Source organism: Coregonus lavaretus (genome assembly GCF_964263955.1).
Source record: "Coregonus lavaretus genome assembly, chromosome: 25".
NCBI classification, from domain to species: Eukaryota; Metazoa; Chordata; class Actinopteri; order Salmoniformes; family Salmonidae; genus Coregonus; species Coregonus lavaretus.
The window spans coordinates 31,704,361-31,721,459 of NC_140012.1; the positions used below are offsets into that span (position 1 = coordinate 31,704,361).

Here is a 17,099-nt window from a genome sequence, read left to right on the forward strand (position 1 = left end):
TTTTAATTTAGGTGATTATTAGTGAGCTGGACAGAGTCAGGAAACTGTATAAATGTAGGGCCATTATCATTTCTACACAGTTTCGATTTGGTTTTAGTCATTTTAAAGTATACTGAACAAAAATATAAACCCAACATGTAAAGTGTTGGTCCCAAGTTTCATGAGCTGAAATAAAAGATCCCAGACATTTTCCATACGCACAAAAAGCTTTTCTCTAAAATGTTGTGCACAAATTTGTGTAAATCCCTGTTAGTCAACCTTTGCCAAGATAATCCATCCACCTGACAGGTGTGGCATATCAAGAAGCTGATTAAACAGAATTATCATTACACAGGTGCACCTTGTGCTGGGGAAAATAAACGGGCACTCTAAATTGTGCAGTTTTGTCACACAACACAATGCCACAAATGTCTCAAGTTTTGAGGGTGGGTGCAATTGGCATGCTGACTGCAGGAATGTCCACCAGAGCTGTTGCCAAAGAATTGAATGTTAATTTCTCTACCATAAGCCGCCTCCAATTTGGCAGTACGTTCAAACCGGCCTCAAAACCGCAGACCACGTGTAACCACGCCAGCCCAGGACCTCAACATCTGGTCCTCTGTAGCTCAATTGGTAGAGCATGGCGCTTGTAACGCCAAGGTAGTGGGTTCGATCCCCGGGACCACCCATACGTAAAAATGTATGCGCACATGACTAAGTCGCTTTGGATAAAAGCGTCTGCTAAATGGCATATTATTATTATTATTAATCTGCGGGATTGTCTGAGACCAGCCACCCGGACAGCTGATGAAACTGTGGGTTTGCACAACCAAATAATTTTTGCACAAACTTTCAGAAACCGTCTCAGGGAAGCTCATCTGCATGCTCGTCGTCCTCACCAGGGTCTTGACCTGACTGCAGTTCGGTGACGTAACCGACTTCAGTGGGCAAATGCTCACCTTCGAAGGCCACTGGCACGCTGGAGAAGTGTGCTCTTCACGGATGAATCCCGGTTTCAACTGTACTGGGCAGATGACAGACAATGTATGGCATTGTGTGGGCGAGTGGTTTGCTGATGTCAACGTTGTGAACATAGTGCCCCATGGTGGGGTTATGGTATGGGCAGGCATAAGCTATGGACAACGAACACAATTGTATTTTATCGATGGCAATTTGAATGCACAGAGATATTGTGACGAGATCCTGAGGCCCATTGTGCCATTCGTCCACCGTCATCACCTCGTTTCAGCATGATAATGCACGGCCCCATGTCGCAAGGATCTGTACACAATTCCTGGAAGCTGAAAATGTCACAGTTCTTCCATGGCCTGCATACTCACCAGACATGTCACCCATTGAGCATGTTTGGGATGCTCTGGATCGACGCGTACGACAGCATGTTCCAGTACCCGTCAATATCCAGTAACTTTGCACAGCAATTGAAAAGGAGTGGGACAACATTCCACAGGCCACAATCAACAGCCTAATCAACTCTATTTGAAGGAGATGTGTCACGCTGCATGAGACAAATGGTGGTCACACCAGATACGGACTGGTTTTCTGATACACGACCCTAGTTTTTTTTAAAGGTATCTGTGACCAACAGATGCATATCTGTATTCCCAGTCATGTGAAATCCATAGATTAGGGCCTAATTCATTTATTTCAATTGACTAATTTCCTTCTATGAACTGTAACTCAGTCAAATCTTTGAAATTGTTGCATGTTGCTTTTATATTTTTAGTTCGTACCTCCCCAAAAAATTGTTTTTGCTTTTACCCAAACCACCCGTGGGCCGGATTGGACCCCTTCGCTGGCTGGATCTGGCCCGTGGGTCGTTTGAGTAAAAACAAAAACATAATTTTGGGGGCCGTGTGTTTGACACCCCTGCTGTAGATCATACATGTATCTCTATATGGCTCTGATGAGTTCTCCTCCCCACTTCCTTCTACCTCCGCCTGTTTTTGGTCTTCTGCTGGTTCAGACGCAGCTCTGTGTGGAGAAAAGCCAGCTGTCGAGCACTCTGAGTGGGGGAGGGAGAGAGACAGGAGTGAGCTGTCAGGTCAGCCTGAGAACACCACTATATAATACTGTAATCCTGTTACCTGAGTCCCATAACTCCATTTCAACACTGCCAACGTGTTTATAACTCAACAACCTTGGTTGGCAGGTTAGAGTGACTCTTATTACAGTTTATGTATTTATGATTATGGAGTATAAGGCTTCTTCATGGGTGTGTACAAAATAGCACCCTATTTTATATGTAGTGTTCAACAATCTACACTGCACTATATATGGAATAGGGTGCCACTCAGATTTGCCCAGACTGTTTATGGATCAGAGAATGATCAGTTTATATAGTTGTGGACTCTATAAAATAAGGGATATAATGAGAGAGCCCATAGATACCTCAGTCAGAGACAGTTCAAAGTCCCCTGGGCCAAAGTGGTCTGCTCCTGGTTGAAGGTCCAGAATGACACTGGGTGTGGGCTCAGATTCTGGAGACAGAGATGACAACACACAAACAACAAATTAGCAAACAAACCAGCATTGTTTATCATGTCCAATACAAGTGGCCGATCTCTGTCAACATGACCTCATCAGAGGTTGTCATTGTCAGGGATGAAGGGTTTACATTTACATTTACATTTTAGTCATTTAGCAGACGCTCTTATCCAGAGCGACTTACAGTTAGTGAATACATTTTTTTAATTTTTTTATACTGGCCCCCCCTGGGAATCGAACCCACAACCCTGGCGTTGCAAACGCCATGCTCTATCAACTGAGCTACATCCCTGCCGCCCATTCCCTCCCTTTCCCTGGACAACGCTGGGCCAATTGTGCGCCGCCCATGAGTCTCCCGGTCGCGGCCGGCTGCGACAGAGCCTGGATACGAACCAGGATCTCTAGTGGCACAGTTAGCACTGCGATGCAGTGCCTTAGACCACTGCGCCACTCAGGAGGCTCGGAGGTTTACTGGATGTAGGGTTCTGATCGGAATGTGCCATCAGCGGCTGCAGTCTGGCTGGGTGCAACAATATCCAGTCCCTCTAGTACCAAAAATGGTCATTTGAAACCAATAGAAGCTAAGATCTTTTAGGCTGGGTGCAACAGCAATAGGTGTTTCCCCTATAATGTAGTGAGTGGCTGGTGTGTTCTGTAGTGTTTCCTCCTGTGATCAAAGCTTAATGAGAAGAGCAGAGGAAACGAGGAGCTACAATCTAAACTCAATGTCCTCAATCTCACACAAATTATCAAGGAACCTACCAGATACAACCCTAAATCCGTAAACATGGGCACCCTCATAGATATCATCCTGACTAATTTACCCTCTAAATACACCTCCGCTGTCTTCAACCAGGATCTCAGCGATCACTGCCTCATTGCCTGCGTCCGTAATGGGTCCGCGGTCAAACGACCACCCCTCATCACTGTCAAATGCTCCCTAAAACACTTCAGCGAGCAGGCCTTTCTAATTGACCTGGCCTGGGTATCCTGAATGGACCTCATTCCGTCAGTAGAGGATGCCTGGTTGTTCTTTAAAAGTGCTTTCCTCTCCATCTTAAATAAGCATGCCCCATTCAAAAAATTCAGAACTGAGAACAGATATAGCCCCTGGTTCACCCCAGACTTGACTGCCCTTGACCAGCACAAAAACATCCTGTGGCGTACTGCATTAGCATCGAACAGCCCCCGCGATATGCAACTTTTCAGGGAAGTCAGGAACCAATATACACAATCAGTTAGGAAAGCAAAGGCTAACTGTTTCAAACAGAAATTTGCATCCTGTAGCACTAACTCCAAAAAGTTTTGGGACACTGTAAAGTCCATGGAGAATAAGAGCACCTCCTCCCAGCTGCCCACTGCGCTGAGGCTAGGAAACACTGTCACTACCGATAAATCTACGATAATCGAAAATTTCAACTAGCATTTTGCTACGGCTGGCCATGCATTCCACCTGGCTACCCCTACCCCGGCCACCAGCTCTGCACCCTCCGCTGCAACTTGCCCATGCCCACCCCGCTTCTCCTTCACCCAAATTCAGATAGCTGATATTCTGAAAGAGCTGCAAAATCTGGACCCCTACAAATCAGCTGGGCTAGACAATCTGGACCCTTTCTTTCTAAAATTAGCCGCCGAAATTGTCGCAACCCCTATTACCAGCCTGTTCAACCTCTCTTTCGTATCGTCTGAGATCCCCAGAGATTGGAAAGCTGCCGCTGTCATCCCCCTCTTCAAAGGGGGTGACACTCTAGATCCAAACTGTTACAGACCTACAGTGGGGAAAAAAAGTATTTAGTCAGCCACCAATTGTGCAAGTTCTCCCACTTAAAAAGATGAGGCCTGTAATTTTCATCATAGGTACACGTCAACTATGACAGACAAATTGAGAAAAAAATTCCAGAAAATCACATTGTAGGATTTTTTATGAATTTATTTGCAAGTTATGGTGGAAAATAAGTATTTGGTCACCTACAAACAAGCAAGATTTCTGTCTCTCACAGACCTGTAACTTCTTCTTTAAGAGGCTCCTCTGTCCTCCACTCGTTACCTGTATTAATGGCACCTGTTTGAACTTGTTATCAGTATAAAAGACACCTGTCCACAACCTCAAACAGTCACACTCCAAACTCCACTATGGCCAAGACCAAAGAGCTGTCAAAGGACACCAGAAACAAAATTGTAGACCTGCACCAGGCTTGGAAGACTGAATCTGCAATAGGTAAGCAGCTTGGTTTGAAGAAATCAACTGTGGGAGCAATTATTAGGAAATGGAAGACATACAAGACCACTGATAATCTCCCTCGATCTGGGGCTCCACGCAAGATCTCACCCCGTGGGGTCAAAATGATCACAAGAACGGTGAGCAAAAATCCCAGAACCACACGGGGGGACCTAGTGAATGACCTGCAGAGAGCTGGGACCAAAGTAACAAAGCCTACCATCAGTAACACACTACGCCGCCAGGGACTCAAATCCTGCAGTGCAAGACGTGTCCCCCTGCTTAAGCCAGTACATGTCCAGGCCCGTCTGAAGTTTGCTAGAGTGCATTTGGATGATCCAGAAGAGGATTGGGAGAATGTCATATGGTCAGATGAAACCAAAATATAACTTTTTGGTAAAAACTCAACTCGTCGTGTTTGGAGGACAAAGAATGCTGAGTTGCATCCAAAGAACACCATACCTACTGTGAAGCATGGGGGTGGAAACATCATGCTTTGGGGCTGTTTTTCTGCAAAGGGACCAGGACGACTGATCTGTGTAAAGGAAAGAATGAATGGGGCCATGTATCATGAGATTTTGAGTGAAAACCTCCTTCCATCAGCAAGGGCATTGAAGATGAAACGTGGCTGGGTCATTCAGCATGACAATGATCCCAAACACACCGCCCGGGCAACGAAGGAGTGGCTTCGTAAGAAGCATTTCAAGGTCCTGGAGTGGCCTAGCCAGTCTCCAGATCTCAACCCCATAGAAAATCTTTGGAGGGAGTTGAAAGTCTGTGTTGCCCAGCGACAGCCCCAAAACATCACTGCTCTAGAAGAGATCTGCATGGAGGAATGGGCCAAAATACCAGCAACAGTCTGTGAAAACCTTGTGAAGACTTACAGAAAACGTTTGACCTGTGTCATTGCCAACAAAGGGTATATAACAAAGTATTGAGAAACTTTTGTTATTGACCAAATACTTATTTCCCACCATAATTTGCAAATAAATTCATAAAAAATCCTACAACGTGATTTTCTGGATTTTTTTCTCTCATTTTGTCTGTCATAGTTGATGTGTACCTATGATGCAAATTACAGGCCTCGCTCATCTTTTTAAGTGGGAGAACTTGCACAATTGGTGGCTGACTAAATACTTTTTTCCCCCACTGTATATCCATCCTGCCCTGCCTTTTGAAAGTATTTGAAAGCCAAGTTAATAAACAGATCACCGACCATTTCGAATCCCACCATACCTTCTCCGCTATGCAATCTGGTTTCCGAGCTGGTCATGGGTGTACCTCAGCCACGCTCAAGGTCCTAAACAATATAATAACCGCGATCGATAAAAGACAGTACTGTGCAGCCGTCTTCATTGACCTGGCCAAGGCTTTTGACTCTGTCAATAACCGCATTCTTATTGGCAGACTAAATAGCCTTGGTTTCTCAAATGACTGCCTCGCCTGGTTCACCAACTACTTCTCAGATAGAGTTCAATGTGTCAAATCGGAGGGCCTGTTGTCTGGACCTCTGGCAGTCTCTATGGGGGTGCCACAGGGTTCAATTCTCGGGCCGACTCTATTCTCTGTGTATATCAATGATGTCGCTCTTGCTGCTGGTGACTCTCAGATCCACCTCTATGCAGACGACACCATTTTGTATACAACTGGCCCTTCATTGGACACTGTATTAACAAACCTCCAAACGAGCTTCAATGCCATACAACACTCCTTCCGTGGCCTCCAACTGCTCTTAAACGCTAATAAAACTAAATGCATGCTCTTCAATCAAATGCTGCTTGCACCTGCCTGCCCGACTAGAATCACTACTCTCGGCGGGTCTGACTTAGAATATGTGGACAACTACAAATACCTAGGTGTCTGGTTAGACCGTAAACTCTCCTTCCAGACTCACATTAAGCATCTCTAATCCAAAGTTAAATCTAGAATCGGCTTCCTATTTTGCAACAAAGCCTCCTTCACTCATGCTGCTAAACATGCCCTCGTAAAACTGACTATGCTACCGATCCTTGACTTCGACGATGTCATTTACAAAATAGCTTCCAACACTCTACTCAGCAAATTGGATGTAGTCTATCACAGTGCCATCTGTTTTGTCACCAAAGCCCCATATACTACCCACCATTGTGACCTGTACGCTCTCGTTGGCTGGCCCTCACTACATATTTGTCGCCAAACCCACTGGCTCCAGGTCATCTATAAATCACTTCTAGGCAAATCCCCGCCTTATCTTAGCTCATTGGTCACCATAGCAACACCCACCCGTAGTATGCATTCCAGCAGGTATATTTCACTGGTCATCCCCAAAGCCAACACCTCCTTTGGTCGCCATTCCTTCCAGTTCTCTGCTGCAAATGACTGGAACGAACTGCAAAAATCTCTGAAGCTGGAGACACTTATCTCCCTCACTATCTTTAAGCATCAGTTGTCAGAGCAGCTTACCGATCACTGTACCTGTACACAGCCCATCTGTAATTAGCCCACCCAACTACCTCATCCCCATATTGTTATTTATTTTGCTAATTTGCACCCCAGTATCTCTATTTGCACATCATCTTCTGCACATCTATCACTCCAGTGTTAATACTAAATTATAATTATTTTGCACTATGGCCTATTTATTGCCTTACCTCTATAACTTACTACATTTGCACACACTGTATATAGATTTTCTATTGTGTTATTGACTTTGTTTTGTTTACCCCATATGTAACTCTGTTGTTGTTTTTACCGCACTGCTTTGCTTTATCTTGGCCAGGTCGCAGTTGTAAATGAGAACTTGTTCTCAACTGGCTTACCTGGTTAAATAAAGGTTAAATAAATTAAAATAAAATAAATAATCATGAAAAGTCCTCAGTCATCTCTCTCTAATCTGACTGCTGCTGGCTTACTGCTCTCCTCCTCAAAATTGGGTTTGTTTTCGAATTCTTTGTGGATCTGTGTAATCTGAGGGAAATACAGTAGGGGAAAAAAGTATTTAGTGCAAGTTCTCCCACTTAAAAAGATCAGAGAGGCCTGTGATATTCATCATAGGTACACGTCAACTATGACAGACAAAATGGGAGAAAAAAATTCCAGAAAATCACATTGTAGGATTTTTAATGAATTTATTTGCAAATTATGGTGGGAAATAAGTATTTGGTCAATAACAAAAGTTTCTCAATACTTTGTTATATACCCTTTGTTGGCAATGACACAGGTCAAACGTTTTCTGTAAGTCTTCACAAGGTTTTCACACACTGTTGCTGGTATTTTGGCCCATTCCTCCATGCAGATCTCCTCTAGAGCAGTGATGTTTTGGGGCTGTCGCTGGGCAACACGGACTTTCAACTCCCTCCAAAGATGTTCTATGGGGTTGAGATCTGGAGACTGACTAGGCCACTTCAGGACCTTGAAATGCTTCTTATGCACTCTAGCAAACTTCAGACGGGCCTGGACATGTACTGGCTTAAGCAGGGGGACACGTCTTGCACTGCAGGATTTGAGTCCCTGGCGGCGTAGTGTGTTACTGATGGTAGGCTTTGTTACTTTGGTCCCAGCTCTCTGCAGGTCATTCACTAGGTCCCCCCGTGTGGTTCTGGGATTTTTGCTCACCGTTCTTGTGATCATTTTAACCCCACGGGGTGAGATCTTGCATGGAGCCCCAGATCGAGGGAGATTATCAGTGGTCTTGTATGTCTTCCATTTCCTAATAATTGCTCCCACAGTTGATTTCTTCAAACCAAGCTGCTTACCTATTGCAGATTCAGTCTTCCCAGCCTGGTGCAGGTCTACAATTTTGTTTCTGGTGTCCTTTGACAGCTCTTTGGTCTTGGCCATAGTGGAGTTTGGAGTGTGACTGTTTGAGGTTGTGGACAGGTGTCTTTTATACTGATAACAAGTTCAAACAGGTGCCATTAATAAAGGTAACGAGTGGAGGACAGAGGAGCCTCTTAAAGAAGAAGTTACAGGTCTGTGAGAGACAGAAATCTTGCTTGTTTGTAGGTGACCAAACACTTATTTTCCACCATAATTTGCAAAATAAATTCATTAAAAATCCTACAATGTGATTTTCTAGATTTTTCTTTTCTCAATTTGTCTGTCATAGTTGACGTGTACCTATTATGAAAATTACAGGCCTCTCTCATGTTTTTAAGTGGGAGAACTTGCACAATTGGTGGCTGACTAAATACTTTTTTTCCCCACTGTATGTGTCTCTAATATGGTCATACATTTGGCAGGAGGTTAGGAAGTGCAGCTCAGTTTCCACCCCATTTTGTGGGCAGTGTGCACATAGTCTGTCTTCTCTTGAGAGCCAGGTCTCCCTATGGCGGCCTTTCTCAATAGCAAGGCTATGCTCACTGAGTCTGTACATAGTCAAAGCTTTCCTTAAGTTTCGGTCAGTCACAGTGGTCAGGTATTCTCTCTCTCTCCCTCCATGTGCTGTATTTCACAAGCCGCCTCCTGACCTTGCCAGAGCCCAGTGTATTGTTCCTTATCTCTCCTGCTGATACACTATCTCATAAACATGCTAATGAGCCCGGCTGTGGGTATGCGATCAGCACTTCATCAATGACAGAGGAGAGGGGTAGAGATTAGGGAGAGACCCTCTCTGCCTGTGTATGTCTGTGAGAGAGAGAGAAAATTAGACATATAATGTGTGTATATGTGACAGAATGAATGTGTGTGTGAGAAACAGAGTAGGAGACAGTGTGTGGTAGAGAGAGAGAGATGTGTGAAATTATTAAGGAGCGGTAAAGAGCTAGAGTAAGTCCCTCACTGGGGGAATTAGTATGATTTGATGACGCTGATTCACATAGAGCTGCTGTGCTACAAGGTGACCTCTGCTCTGTACTGGATATAAACTCTTACACTTCTAGCTATGATCCATTACAGCAGTCTCCTGAGGAACACGGACTCCTCTAGTGGGACCCGAACCTGACCACACTGCTGCTCTTTCAGGAAGAACAAAACTCTAAACAAAACTGTGGACAATTCAGGGATAATGAGCCTTCATTGGATTGTGCTTTAGGTAGAGGAACTGTTTCATGTCTATCTACTCACCAGATACAGGGTGGCCATTGAGGTGTGTGTGGATTGCTTCCTGAAGTCTCTCCACGTACTTGTGTACTCCGGCTACAGGCACTCTGTTGTCTTCTATGTAGGCTGTGAGCAGCATGGAGGGGTAGTGCTGTTGAATACACACACACAAAAACGCTCATGTATTTTATGAAGCCCTTTTTACCTCAGCAGTTGTCACAAAGTGCTATACAGAGACGCAGCCTAAAACCCCAAAGAGCAAGCAATGAAGAAGCACAGTGGCTAGAACCCCCACACAGTTTAAAACTTGTTTGGGCAATGTTTGCATATTATTTGATGGTATTGTATTGTTGATGTGTACAGTAAGGTTTATAAGCTCACCTGAAGTGTAATGTTATGACAGGGGCAGTAGGAGGCGATAGTGTCTCTTTGGTAGGGGTCTGACATGGGGTCCCCCCATTCTCCCCTCTCCTCCAGCGTCAGGGGCAGACTTGGCTCCTGCATAGTGCCCAGCACATCAAGGAAAGGAGCCTGGAGACAGAAGAGATCACCTAACCAGTGACTTGTGCAGGTGAGGGCCTAATCCTTACTCAAGATAAGTGGCCCTACTGTAACTTGAACTTTCCCACTAATTATGCATTGATGTCAATGGGGTATTTGTGTGGAAAGTCAAGTTACACACACTTCTCAGAAGTTAGGATTCAGGCCGGAGAGAGCAGAGAAAATAGGGGTTGAAATGTGTGTGTTTCTGAAGGCTGCAGGTAGGGTCTGGGTGGTTTTACCTGTAGTGTGACAGCTCGTATGAGGTGGGGGTGTAGGTTACAGAGCGCTCCCACCAGTACGGCCCCGGCGCTGCGAGCAGTGAGGGCGGTCAGAGAGGGTCTGGACACCCCCAGGTCATAGAGCCTGTGGATACAGGCAGCCAGGTCCTCCACTCCTCTTGGTTTCCCTTCCATACGACCCTGTCTATGCCAGCCCAGGCCACGCTCACCTCCACCCCTACAACCACACGTAGTCAGAGTGGTAAAACATTCAGAAGCACTGCAAACTAATTTTTTTACAAGACAGATAATCATATCTGTTCTACACAAAACATTACAATGAGAGCACTAACAATTAATATAGCCGCCCACAACAACAGACTTTATCCTGTATGAACATCCAGTTTTTCTGTGGTGCAAAGGCTTCTGGGAGTTGTAGCGCTACCTGACGTGGCAGTAGGCCAGAGCCCAGCCATCCTCAAGCAGCAGTCTTCTGTCTGGGCTGAAGTCCATGTTAAGGTCAATGCCATAGGCCCCGTACACATGCACCAGCAATGGAGCACCCCTCAGCTCCTCCAACATAGGTCTGTGGAAGAGAGTCAGTGGCACCATGGTACCGTCCTATAGGCCAAGAGAGAGAGAGAAAGTACAGTAATCACTATAGACACACAAAATATTACATACTCTGTATTCACAAAAAAAAAACCTGTGTTTGTGTGTGAGAGCTCCTAGATTAGGGTGTTTCATGAGCCTCTGGTGAACCCTTACTGCAGGCTGGTAGGTCATCAGTGGATTACCAAAATACACTTCACACCCACCATTTCGGCATTGTATTCTTGAGGCTTTCCTCTCTGAGTGTGTGTGTATGATTCAGATCCAGTCTACCTGGCTGGGGGCCTCTAGTCGGGTGGTGTGATACTCCTGGGGGGTTCTGTGCTCCTCTGTGTCCTCCTGTAAGAGGAGCCTGTCCTCCCTGGGGGAGTAGCGGTACAGGACAGGGGGGTGGACTGGAGACGACAGGAGGAACTCCAACCAGCCACTGTCTGTCAGCCCAGCCCTCTTGGTCTCTATGGCACAGGCCCACGGTGGCAGCTGAGAGATGGAGAACAGTTCTGGTTAAAGGGATACTGCAAGATTTTAGTAATTAAGTTGTGGATGTCATTTTTATGTCTCTGCGTGCAGTATGAAGGAAGTTAGAGGTCGTTTCATGGCTTTGCTGGAATCTCACAGTATTCCTTTAAGGCCTAGCTTTCGTGGTACAGTCCACTACCAGTACACCTGGCTAGGCAGTGCAGTGTTAAACATGGTCATGACCATCAGAATGATCATCAACTGCCTCAGCAGGAGGAGACATAGAGTAGCCTGTTACAATGGAAACAAGTCTCTTGACTTTATGTATGTATCCTCTGTATATGGTGTAACATTTTATGTATTTTAAAATTGTGGAATAAAAATGTTCAAATCAAATCAGAGTGATGTCTTCATATAGCTATTCCTGTCACCTGCAGGGTGGTTGTGGTGGCTGGCTGGGATAGTGGGACCACCTGGAGTCCTAGCAGGCCTAAGGGGTCCCTGGTGGCCAACACACAGTGGTCCTGGAGCACCTCCATGTCCTTCACAGCTGTCCCAGGACCAGGGCTACACACTGGGACCCAATGTTCGATGGCCGGGGATGAGAGAGGTGCCCTCAACACCTGGGACAGCATAGAATAGAATCATAGATTATATTGATAACACATGCATTTATCAAGTCATGTACACATACAAACACAGTGTGCAACTGTGCATGCAGTTTGGGTTTGCATGCAGATCTACTGAATTGTCCATAGAGATCAATGCTTTTCTTTCAATGTCTATGGGGTTGTCTGAGGCAGTAGGCTACCTGGTACTCTTGTCCAGGGCCAGTGTTGGCCAGGATGTACAGCTGGCCGTGGGAGTGCTCTACATGGTACAGTAGCTCAGGGAGGCGGGCCTGGACCAGGGTGGGCTTCATAAGGGGCTTGGTGCTGTCAATCAGCCACACCTCAGAGCTTCTCTTACTGCTGCAGTTGACCAGCACCAGCCTCCTGTCTCTGGAGAGACTCACCTCCACAAACACACTGTGGACAAAATAACACTTAAGAAAGCAGAGCACTTTAACATATGTTCTCTGTGTTTCCATGGCTTGTGTCCTAACATGGCCTCTTCCAAACATTACAGTACATGATGTACAGTCACGCACACACACACACACCGGTGTGACAAAGGGAGGTGTGTGTAAGCCTTACTCAGGCTGCTGTTCCTGGTACACCAGGGTGCTTCCGGTCCCAGTGGCAGTCAGGTCCAGACGGAACACACGGTGACACTGGAGGTTCTGCTGACTGCTGTAGAACAGGATGTCATCTGTAGCCCACTCTACACACACACACACACACAGGACAATCTTCATACATCTAATTGTCTGTCTAGAAGTGTCCACATGATGGCTGTCTTAACAACATAATTAAATATAACCACTACATTGTTTATCTCTATGGTATTAACCCTCTCCCGCACCGAAGCTGAAGACCTTGTCGATGGTGAGTAGAGGTTTAGGTGGGTCCAGGGTGGGTTCTCTATCTCCTAGCTTGACCAGGACACACCTGGCCTCCTCTCTGTGGGGGGTCTTCACTGTGGCAGCCAGGGCCTGCTCACTGGGGGAGAGACGCACCCTCTGGAGGCTCCAATCTCCCTTCCCCACAGAGTCCAGACACAACACCTCTTCTGGCTCTGGGTCACCTGCAGCCAGTCAAGTCACAAACACACACCTTACATTGTTTTATGTAATTTAGTTCTCTTCAGCTCTAGACGGTAGTAGAAAGTGGTGTGATTAGGGAAATGTCTGTCCAGAAAATGGTGCTTACCCTGCCTGGTATCCATTCTATAGATGCCATCCCCTTCCATGAAGTACACATGGTTACACCCCTGGATCTGGAGAGACAGCTGTTTGTCAGTATAATGACTACTTTATTAAACCAGTGTTAGTTGTTTAGATACCTTTACCAAAATATCAAGCCCAACTTTACCGTTGTATTGTCTGGGACTCCGGAGAACCTCTGGTGTATGGCCCTTAATCTTCTCTCGAAAGACCTCTCCAGGCTCCTGTACTTCTTATTTTGAGAGTTGAATTCCACAGTGGAGCTGGAAGGGTCCTGAAGGTCACAATAACATATTAGGTGAACTGTATGCACAAATTCTCACAGTGTGACTGTCATCTGAATATCTGTAGCTTTGTACATTTGGATTGACTGTTTGAGAGTCCATTTCCTACAACAAAACAAAACCCCACTGCCTATCAGATTCTAACAACAGGATCAGTTTCTCTACAATTTCCACTTCTTCATCTTTGGTTACTACAAGGCTAGCAGGTTTGTAAGCAACAGATCCCTAGAAACAGTCCTAAATATTAGATGAGGACAGTAATCAGAGGTAAAGGTCTGCTGTGTAACTAGCACCAATGGTTGCTTGAGAGCGAGTTACAGCACCTTTCCCACTGTGTAACGACGTGTAGCCGTTAGGTAGATCCATCCTCTAGGTTTGCAGGTGGAAAGGCTCCAGACTTGATTCAATTTACCTCCCCGAATCAGAGGACACAGCCACGAATGCAGACTGGTCATGGAACACATACTCGCTGCCACTGTAACTGACTGACCAAGCTGTCATTTCATGTCAATCATTGTTTTGAAAGTGATACCCCCAAGTTTGAACACATTTTTCTTTGAAAAGATACAGTATCAAGTATGTCCTCTTGTGTCGCTTTAATAGTCGATAGTTAGTTACTGTAATTAAATGTAGTTTGCTTGCCTTCGCATTTGGGCAACGTACAGGATGCTAGCAGAACATTTTCAAAACATTGATTTGAGCGCTGTTTGATGGCGTACAAGCTAGGCAAAACTAATCAATCCCAGACGGCATACAATTTGTAACTCAATATTGCGTTCGATGATGCTGGTAATACATTGCTATGGCTTGCTGTCATTAGTGTACGGAAATAGCATGCTTTCTCCAGCAACACCGGAGCAGTGAGCGTTTTACCGGTTGATGACCCGCTACCACTGTACTACTTGTCCTATTCTGTGAACAAACAGAGCCATACTCGCTTTATTATACCGTGTGCTTCACACTGTGAAACATTGTAGATTTGTATTTATTTTTGCCCAAAACACTAAAGACAGGATGGACGGGAAGTTGACAGGTGAACCAGAAAAATGTAAACATCACGAATCAGCGTTGCCATCCTTGCCAGAAAATAAAGAAAAAAAGCTCATTACGAACCACCAATCCAATCGAGACCCTAACTGTGGAACCGACGTAGCTCGTGCAAGATGGACTCTCCTACGACAGGTAAAACAAGCGTCACATTTGCAATGGGTTTGTTATCAACTGACAGAATCAATGTTGCATTGCGCCTAACGTTAGCTAGCTAGCTAGCTAATATCATTGCACCATTCGCTAGCTAGATATACTGGCTTTAGCTAAGCTAAATGTATCATCGATTTACCATTCATAGACGTGTATCTGTTTTTAAAGTAACATGTGTAACTGAGGTTATATACAGCTCTCCAGTCCTCTGTCCCAGTTGGGCTGTAACCTAACCATAACGGTGTGAGGGCATGACCTGAGAGGGAGGTTTTGTCCTTACATGGGCATTTCACTGATACACAAAATGCTTCCAGAAATATCCTCTTGCGTTTCAAATACTGTATAGTATTATAAAACCACACATTTCACCATTTGATCAAAGAAATGAACATCATTCATGCATATTGCACTGACAAGGGCTAAGTAATCAACTAAAGGTGTCCCGTGACAAGATAATGACTACACTACTACAGGAACTGTGGGGATCAGTTTCAAGGATAAACAATAGAGCCTGGAGCCATATCAGATCTTCATCACTAGGCTAGATAGAATGTTCTAATACCTCCATGTCACTCTAATTTGGTCAGTAATTGTGTTTTTAGGTGGTGTTTTTAAATCAGGTCAGGTTGTGTTGTTTGACAGGTACTACACCTCCATCTCCCTCTCAGGTGCTGAGGCAGAAACAGCTGGACAGTGCAGACTCAGAGGTCAAGCAGGTGTCTGTCCGGAGATTCTCCTCCTTCAACCTGTTCAACAAAACCAGTGTCACGCACCAAGAGACAGATGACCCCTCCGAAGGCCAGTGGGTGGAATACACAAGTGCTTCCTTCCCAGAGTTCAGTGCCTTTCTCAGGTGGGTTTGAGATGCTTGTTGTCCTCTGAGTAAGCCAAGCATCTTGCAGTTTACACACACACACACACACACTGTAATCATATTTCTCTCTCATTCTTTTCCAGGGATAACCTCGGGCCCATCAGAGTGAACGAGGTTCTCAACAGTTTTGACAATACAGGGAATGTCTGTGAGTACATCCTCCATATACATTTTTAAGAGTGTGCGTTATTTTAACCTCCCTATGATGATCTCCTGTTACACACTGTTTTCCCACATACATTGATTGCACTTCTGGTAAGTCACTCAGCCTGTTGGAAAGAGAGAGTGAGAAAAGGCTATTTTTACCATCATCGCTGAGGGCAGATTGAGGATCACCTTTTGTAAGGATTTAACACAGTCTCATGCAATACAAATGATCTGATGTTAAGCTGTGGAAGCTAATCAAATCAGCATCCCAAGGAGATGATGATGATGATGATGATGAGGATAGGTGAGAAGGTCATGCAGCTGTTTTGCCATGGTAATGGAAACATTGTGTTCTGTTCTGTTGCCATGGTGACAGCCGTCCTGTATCGTCTTATATAAGGCTGAGTAACAGTTTGGTCAGTAAATCAGAGAGGTTGGTTGTAGAAGAGGGAACCCCCTCAGGGAAGGCTGCATCTCTCTGTACTCCCACTAGCAGGCAGCACTGATCAGCAGTATTCACACAGCAGAGCCAGAGAGAGCCTGGGAGCTGAGCTGCCTCTCACTTTCTATGCCTGCCTGACAGCCAGGTCATGTGATCATGTGATCCCCACCAGCCTGGCCTTTAGCAGGCCCACATACCTGCTACCCGGTGGAGTGAGCATTCCACAAATGTGATGATAGGAACAGATTGGCTAAAGACGTTATCTGTGTTCTAGCTCCCTCTCAAATGAGCCCAAACTCGGGTGTTGTGTTATTAGAGCTGTGGATTGTGGTGGAACAAGACTGGTGGTCTGTACTTTTCATTCTGTGTTCGTGTGTGTTAACTTTTCCTCTTGCAGAAAATGGGTTAACCAACAAAATCTGTCACCCAGGATATACACTGAGTATAAAAAACATTAGGTACACTTTCCTAATATTGAGTTGCACCCCCTTTTGCCCTCAGAACAGCCTCAATTCATTGGGGCATGGACTCTACTAGGTGTCGAAAGCGTTCCACAGGGATGCTGGCCCATGTTGACTCCAATGCTTCCCACAGTTGTGTCAAGTTGGCTGGATGTCCTTTGGGTGCTGGACCATTCTTGATACACACGGGAAACTGTTGAGCATGAAAACCCCAGCAGCGTTGCAGTTCTTGACACACTCAAACCGGTGCGCCTGGCACCTAATACCATACCCCGCTCAAAGGCACTTAAATCTTGTCTTGCCCATTTACCCT

At 45.4% G+C, this 17,099-nt stretch overlaps 1 protein-coding gene and 1 long non-coding RNA gene across 2 annotated transcripts; one reads left to right on the forward strand and one right to left on the reverse strand.

Annotated features, from left to right (window-relative positions):
• Nucleotides 1-1,625: 1,625 nt before the first annotated feature.
• prepl (prolyl endopeptidase like) lies at nt 1,626-14,364 on the reverse strand. The gene is made up of 14 exons (XM_084142079.1): nt 13,986-14,364; nt 13,527-13,652; nt 13,365-13,431; nt 13,018-13,239; nt 12,750-12,876; nt 12,365-12,581; nt 11,985-12,176; nt 11,368-11,574; nt 10,928-11,103; nt 10,504-10,720; nt 10,103-10,252; nt 9,746-9,872; nt 2,389-2,477; nt 1,626-2,002 (listed from the first exon to the last, which is right to left on the reverse strand). Exons 1-14 carry the CDS (start codon nt 14,124-14,126, stop codon nt 1,928-1,930), a joined length of 2,133 nt encoding a protein of 710 aa, XP_083998205.1. The 5' UTR covers nt 14,127-14,364; the 3' UTR covers nt 1,626-1,927.
• A 170-nt stretch (nt 14,365-14,534) lies between these two features.
• On the forward strand, nt 14,535-15,887 carry LOC311101073. The gene is made up of 3 exons (XR_014609873.1): nt 14,535-14,844; nt 15,531-15,715; nt 15,820-15,887. It is a non-coding gene; the product is annotated as an uncharacterized lncRNA (long non-coding RNA).
• Nucleotides 15,888-17,099: the final 1,212 nt, after the last annotated feature.